Below are 6,893 nucleotides of genomic sequence, written 5' to 3' on the forward strand. Positions count from 1 at the left end.
CCCCCGAGCCTCTGATATACCTGCATCTTCCTGGAGACTGGAAAACCAGAGTTCCAACTGCTTAGTGCTGGGGAAGAAAGACAGGTCTTCAGGGAGGTGGAAGAGGGAGGCCCTCTCTGGGGGCAGGAGGAACCTCTCGAGTGTCCTACCCTTGGTACTCCTATAAGCTTCAAGTCATGGGAGGGGGCCCAGAGGAAAACAGCCACTCACTTGAGGAGGCCCAGGATGAAGGCATGGAAGCGGCTGCGGCTGCTGCTCAGCGGGGCCAGACGGCTGATCTGGCTATACAGGGTTCCCAGGGAGCGAGTGCTGGAGCCTGGGGACACCTCTGAGATGGTCAGCCAGGCCCCCACTCTGTCCCAATCCAAGCCCCACGCCCTCGCCCCTCACCTGGTTTCACTGATGCCTCCACAACGCTCCAGGGGCTGCTCCTGCGCTGCCCAGTGATGAGGTCCTTCCGAAAAGGCTTCAGTCCATCGGCCACCAGGGCGTGCAGGGCAGGACAAAGGGTGGTCAGCACCAGGTGCCCCACATCTGGGCTCAGCCGGCTGTCTCCCAACTGAGCCTGCAGGCAGCGCAGTACAGATGGATTCAGATATACGCCAACCTCCTCTCACCAGCAGTCCTGTGCTCCCCCAAAGCTTCATTAATCCCCCCCTCTCACCCGCATACTGCCCCGGCCTGTCCCTCCGCTCCCACCTTTACCTTCTGAACCAGGTTCCGGGCAGCCCCAAAGTGTGAGATTATTTTATCCACTGAGGCGCTGACGGCTATCAGGAGACCTGGGCGGGGACAGAAGAAACCGTCAAAATCCTCTCTTCCCGGGCAGTAGCCAAGGGCCACCTCCCCAGGCTGTGAGGACATTAAAGAGACTAGTTTATGTGTGGATGCTGGGAAAGGGAAGGCCACTCCAAGGCCAGCAGTAAGAAATAGCAGAACCTACCTTTCTTCTGCTCCTGCAACTGGCCAGTCCCACTCTGGGCTTCTGCCATCCACAGCCGCTGGGCCCCGGGGACTCCGGCGAACGACCAGGAACTACGGACTGGGGTGAAGGAAGAAGGGCGCGGTGACACTTACCGCAGGGTGCCCCAAGGACGCCAGGCTCCCGCACTGGTCATCTCCTGCGGGTCTGGAGGGTCCCTGCCAATGACAGATCTTGGGGGAAAGGAGCGCAGGGCTGAGGGGCGCACAGGGCAACTCGGAGTGAAATCCTAGGACTCGCCGCCCACTTCTATCCTCACCTCTAGATTCCTACTTCCCTTCCTCGGGAAAGGGGCCCAGCTCCCACATCCTCCCACCTCCCTCGATCCCAGAAGGCCCCAGCTCAGGACAGAGCGCTGGCCTCCTGCCCACCCAGCTGGGGCCAGTAGGGCAGGAGCTGATAGGGCAGAGAAGGGAGGAACAAGCCTACACCCAACCCAGCGCCCCGGTGCTGCCGGCGGAGGCCCCGGGAGCACGTGGGGAGCCTGGACCAATGGAAAGACAGACAGACAGAAAGGGAGGAGAGAAGAAGGTAGGCAGGACCCCGCGTTTGGAAAGCTAAATGGCGCCAAAAAGGGGAACCCCGGGCCCACCCCCGCTTCTCGGCAGAGGGCGCCCCCTGCAGCCCACGAAGGGCTAGCTGCGTGGCGCAGCCATGGCCAGAACCTGCAGGCGAATGAGCTTCAGGGGAAGAGTCCTCCACAAGGCGGCAATCGGGCCTGAACTGCACGGGCCAATGACTTCCACACAAGCAAATGTGACCCAAAGTCCCTAACAATAGACATGTTAGCTGCCTATGGAAGCTGGATAAGTGTGCGTCCACTACTTCCACGATGGACCTAGAAAGACAGGCTGGGCCACCTTACCCCAGCGCAAGAATCCGGCCCAGACTCCCCCAGATCTATCAATTTGTTTGACATCATCTCAGAGTGAGGGGTGGGACCTGAGTGGGGCCAAGGCGGGTAAAGCCTGAAGGAGCTAAAGCAGAAGGGCAGCCGCGGCTGGGCGGGCCCGGGGCGTGGGCGTGGGTGTGGCCGTGGAGTGGGCGGGGAGGCCCCGCCTCCGGGCTAGCCCGGGTCGGTCTTACGTAGCCTGGGCGGAGGCGGTGGGCTCCGGATCCAGCGAGGGGCCTTCGGCGGACGAGGTGGCTGTGGCAGCCGGGGGGCGGGTACCTGGCGGGGTGGGGGAGCCGCGGCAGGGAAGGTGCTACTTCTGGGAAAGAGCGGGGACAGCAGCAATGCCAGCTCGGGGCTGGCCAGGCAGGGCAGGGCCCCCCGAGCCGGAGGCGAATAGGCTCCCACCGGGGACAGGCGGACAGGGAGCAACTGTTCTTCTAGGGGGCTTGACGCCCCCAGCAGCCGCAGCCCAGCGCCGGGCCAGCCGGCCAGAGGTGCCAAGAACAGAGACCCCGCCGCACCCGCGTCCCCACCCTCCAACAGGGGGCGCCCGTCGGCCGAGAACCGGAAAACCAGGGGCGGAGGGAGCAAGAGGGGACTGGCTGCAGGCGGGAGTGGCGGGACAGGCGTGGAGTGGGAGGGGGTCAGCGGGACGGGCAGCCAGGCGAGAAGGGACAGGAGAAAGAGGGAGCAAAGAGTTAGTCCCATAACCCAGCCAACCACCCAGACCATTTCCCAGAGCTTTCCCTGATAGAAGGGGGCGGGGAGAGTGAGTGACACAGAATGGAGGTAGAAAGGAACCGATTGAAGGCTGGGAAGTGTGTGAGCGAGGCCGAAGCCCAGCCCTCTCCCACCTCCTCTCAAGCCTCTTACCCTCGAGGCTGGCCTGCGCGCTGGCTTCCTCGGGCTCCTTCGCAGCTGGGGCTTCCTGGCCTGCAGCTGGGCTGCCCGCCCTGCCTTCTTCCGGCTGCCCCTCCGCTATGGGCTGCAGCTCTTGCAGCCCTAGTCGGTTCTTCTTCCTCCGCGGAGGGACAGGTGGAGGTGGGGGCCGGGGCGGGACCAAAGCCCAGCCAGCTGGGGGGTCTCGGGGAGGCACTGGAGGAGGCGGAGCCCGACTTCGGGACCGGAGTTCCTTGAAGGTGGTAACCTCCCGGAGAGGTGCCTGGGAACCGCCCAGCGACCCGGTAGGGGGCAGCTCAGTGTCTGGCGAGAAGACGATGAGCCAGTCGCTGCGGTCTTTCTTGGCCTGCGGCACGAGGGGCAGCCCCGGGCCCCGCTTGCGCTTCTGGGCCAGCTCGTGGAAGGATGTGATTGTCCGGTGTGGCACCGGCTCCTCGCTGACGTCACTTCTCCATCCCCCATCAGTTTTCCCTGCATCTGTTTTGGAGCCAGAATCACTTACGCCCGCATTGGTTTTGCAACTGGAGTCGAGTTTTCCAGGTTCCGTTTTCCAGCTGGAGTTAATATTCGCATTGGTTTTCCAATCAGAGTTATTGTTTTCCGTGATCTTCCAGCCAGCCTCTGTTTTCTCCGTGTCAATTTTCCAAATGGGATTGATTTTCCAACTAGGCTCCGTTTGTCCTGCGTCGATTTTGCCATCATCCGCCTCTGGGAGCTCGTATGTAGGGAGATCCTGCTCCCCGCCCTCATCCTCTTCTTCCAGCCCTGGAGAAGGGAGGTCCTGGCTAGTGGTCAAGGCATTGCAGTTAGAATCCAGGCCAGGTCCTGGCGAAGACGCTCCCGAGCAGGAATCAGGGGAGCAGCAGAAGCTGTCCGGGGAGCAGGCTGCAGGGCCTGCTGAAGCTTGCGGGGATCCCTGCTCCACCGGGATTGTGCCGGGCTGAGGGCGGGCATCCTGATTGTCAGGGAGGTCCCGTGAGTAAACGGAAACTGGGGACTCATCAGGGCTGAGATCTGAGCAGGAGCTGAGAGAAGAGGAGCAACCAGGGTCCGACGGAGACGCAGCCCCCTCTTCCTCCTGCAAGAGATCCTGCTGGTTCTCTAAACCCGGCCCATGCTCTTGACAGCAGCGGCAGGGCACTGCAGGGCTGTTGGAATTGGCATCCACCAAGGTCCCGCTGCAGGGGCCCCGGCTCTCCTTGCCCCCGGTATCCCCCGGGGGAGGAGGTGTGCTCAAGGGGCCTTCTCGTAACTCAGGACGGCGGGACAAATGCAGGCCCAGGGAGACGTGCTGGAGGTGGATATGGTTGAGGTTGCAGAGTAAAGCCCTCTGAGGGGAAAGCATGGTGCCGCGGCGACGGGATGGTCTCCAGAGAATCAAGAGGGTCAGGCTTCCTGCATCCACCTACCTGGCAACCGCAAAAGCAGACCTAGAAGACAGGACGTGTGAAACTCAGCTCATGAAGGCGAGAACTGCGGGAAGGACACTAAGGTGACTAACCGGGCATGGGAAGCCGCCGGATGTTTCAGATGATATTTACATGAGATGCAAATGGAAATCGATTGGCCATTAGTTCCCACTGCAGTGTTTGGAGGTGGAGTCGAATGTTAAACCCCCGGGAATGGTGCGGGAAGGGTCAGAGAATGCGGCTGCGCTCTAGTTCTCCATAGGGGTGCGGGGGCTTGGAAAAGGATGGGGCCCAGAACAGACCCCAGGATACTATCTGCAGCAATCTGGCCAGGATCCAGCCTGCCCCTAGTTCCCAGAAGAAAGGACCAAGGGAAGCTCTGCTGAGATGCTTGGAAATGAGGCCGGGGCAACAAGACCCATCTGTCTAGTTAATGCAGGAAAGGGGCGGGGGCAATGAGGAGCAGTCCTTTCAACTCTGCATTTGTAGGCCACCCCAATGTGATCCCACTGGACCTAGACTGCAGCCTTCGGTAAGCTCACTCCACCCTGGGAGCCGGTCTTATGGGTCTCTCTACCTATTGCTCTCCATCATCCAGCCACCACCCCACCCTTTCTCTATTCATTTCTACTAATTCCTCTCTCATCCTTCACCCCAAGTACCACGGTCCATCCATCCACACCCTCGGGCCGGGCCCTCCTCACCAGGGTCCTCCTGCAACCGCTCCCAGTCTTGGACTTGTCAGTGGCTCCCACGGTCCCCACCCGGCCCAGACCAGCGGGGAGGGGGACGGAGGAGGCGGGGCGCCGAGACAGCCGGCCCTATGCTGCTGCGCAGCCGCGCCCATCCACGCAGGGGGCGGGGCGCGGCACCGTGCGCTTTCCTGCCCGCCGCAGCCAGGCGTCTGGCTTGTGTCATCCACCTAGACAAGGTTTGGTTTGCCCCTTTTGTTGTTTCCTAAGGCTCCATCCTGCCTCCTGGTCTCTAGGGGGAAACTCCCCAAACCCCACCGTTTGGACAGAGCCTACTGGCTGGCTTACGCACGAAAAGAACCACAGGAAGATTAAACAATAATAATTTATTAAGAGCCTCCCCTCCCCCACCCTCGCCGTATTTAGGGTCACTTTTTCCGCTTGTAGATCTTGTGCGCTAGTCCCAGGAAGATGGCTGGGGGCAGGGGAGCAGCATACTGCTCGATAAGCCCCATAATGTGGCTGAAACTCTCTTCTTCATACTGCTTGAACACAGCAGGCAGCTCCAGTTCCTCATACAGTGCCTTCACCCGGGCCACCTTCTCCGTCTCCTTCTGCCCATAATTGTCCTGGAAGGCGTAGGAGACAAAAAAAAAAAAGGGGGGGGGGGTGTGCTTTGCCTTCTCCCTTCTCCAGTACCTCAAGGAATTCTCTATACTCCCTCCTTTACCCAGATACTCCAGAACTCTGGTTTCTAAGTTCCTGAGCCTCCCCCTTCTCCCAGATGTTCGAATGCTGCCTCAGTTCGCAGCTTTCTCTACCCCAAAGTTTATGGAGCTCAGCACTGTGACATTTGAGCCAGGTAATTATTGTGGGGCAGTCTGTACACTGTGGGATGCTTAGCAGTAGTTAACATACTCCTCAAATACACACACCGGTCATGACAACAAAGTATGTCTACAGATGTGGCCAAGACACCAGCGGAGAACCACTGCTCTACCCAGTTTCCCATTAGGGATCCAAGACAGTCGTCTGGGTACCTGCAGGATCTGGCGCTGTTCTGGGGAGGCCCGCTGCAGACACTGGATCACCAGCCAGCTGCATTTGTTGTCCTGGATGTCAGTGCCAATCTTGCCTGTCACACTCGGGTCACCAAAAAGATCAAGGTAATCATCCTGGACAAGGAGCAAGAAGGAGGAATGAAGAGGCTCCAGGGAAGGGAGGGCGGAAGAGTTGGTGCCTGGTCTTTTCCAGGGGCTCATGGCTTCCTACCTGAATCTGAAAGAATTCGCCCATCTCTAGCAGAATCTTTCTGGCGTTGGCATGTTCCTTCTCCCCGTCAATGCCTGCCTACAGAGAAAAGGCAAACGAGAAGCCCCCAGAAGGGCTTTCACCTTTCTGGCTTATTCCTCCCCCAGGCTGTTAAATTGGTACAGACCCAGACCTTCTCCTTACACCCTTCTCTCCTCTCAGACACCCCTGGCTTCTCTGATCTAGGAAGTCTGACCAGGCCTTCCTGAGATGCAGAATCACCCTAAGATTCATTCTGGAGCTTCCCAGGCCATTTTTTTCTCACACAGGGGTCAGTCCCATCTCCCCAGGTTTTTTGTTGTTGTTGGTTTTTGGGGTTTTTTTTTTTTTAATTTTTTATTTTTATGTGAGTGTAACGTCAAATCAGATCTGACTGCTACAGGAGGAGATTGTCCCTCCTTTTCCCCGCAGAGCATCTGGTGGATTCGAACCGTGTGCCTCTGGGATTGTAGTTGCAGCTCCTTGCCACTAGGCCACCAGAGCTCCCCTTCTTTATGGTTTTTAAAAAATATGTTTTATTGGTTTTCATCCCAATGTTTTATTACCTCCCAATGTTTTCAGGTTGAAAAGGAAATTTGGGAAAGTACCAGAAGTCCAGGCTGGGTTTAGAAGGGGTCGTGGGACTAGGGATATTGTAGCTGATGTTAGATGGATCTTGGCTGAAAGCAGGGAATACCAGAGGAATGTCTATCTGTGTTTCATTG

General features: G+C 58.7%; 3 protein-coding genes across 6 annotated transcripts in view; 1 reads left to right on the forward strand and 2 right to left on the reverse strand.

Annotated features, from left to right (window-relative positions):
* The window catches only part of RUSC1 (RUN and SH3 domain containing 1), an 8,188-nt gene extending 4,066 nt beyond the window's left edge, over nt 1–4,122 (reverse strand). For 2 of the 4 annotated variants that reach the window (XM_006895789.1, XM_006895788.1), the window contains exons 1-6: nt 2,751–4,122; nt 944–1,042; nt 706–782; nt 391–565; nt 211–316; nt 21–67 (exon numbers count right to left, since the gene is read on the reverse strand). In XM_006895789.1, the coding sequence (XP_006895851.1) occupies nt 21–67; nt 211–316; nt 391–565; nt 706–782; nt 944–1,042; nt 2,751–4,122 (1,876 nt within the window). Of the gene's footprint in view, nt 1–20; nt 68–210; nt 317–390; nt 566–705; nt 783–943; nt 1,043–1,342; nt 1,457–2,068; nt 2,480–2,750 lie in introns of those variants that run through there. The other 2 variants (XM_006895787.1, XM_006895790.1) reach the window with 2 other exon arrangements.
* A 277-nt stretch (nt 4,123–4,399) lies between these two features.
* On the forward strand, nt 4,400–5,147 carry RUSC1-AS1 (RUSC1 antisense RNA 1). The gene is given in 4 exon segments (XM_006903695.1): nt 4,400–4,514; nt 4,724–4,818; nt 4,820–4,912; nt 4,914–5,147. Coding segments are annotated over 4 exon segments (537 nt in total).
* A 97-nt stretch (nt 5,148–5,244) lies between these two features.
* FDPS (farnesyl diphosphate synthase) overlaps nt 5,245–6,893 on the reverse strand; it is a 17,043-nt gene continuing 15,394 nt past the window's right edge. Inside the window, exons 8-10 of the mRNA XM_006895791.1 lie at nt 6,151–6,228; nt 5,919–6,053; nt 5,245–5,507 (exon numbers count right to left, since the gene is read on the reverse strand). Coding sequence (XP_006895853.1) covers nt 5,307–5,507; nt 5,919–6,053; nt 6,151–6,228 — 414 coding nt within the window. The 3' untranslated portion in view covers nt 5,245–5,306. The remainder of the gene's footprint in view (nt 5,508–5,918; nt 6,054–6,150; nt 6,229–6,893) is intronic.

This window comes from Elephantulus edwardii, unplaced genomic scaffold, assembly GCF_000299155.1.
Source record: "Elephantulus edwardii isolate Elephantulus edwardi_28Jun2011 unplaced genomic scaffold, EleEdw1.0 scaffold00176, whole genome shotgun sequence".
In the NCBI taxonomy this organism is placed as follows: domain Eukaryota; kingdom Metazoa; phylum Chordata; class Mammalia; order Macroscelidea; family Macroscelididae; genus Elephantulus; species Elephantulus edwardii.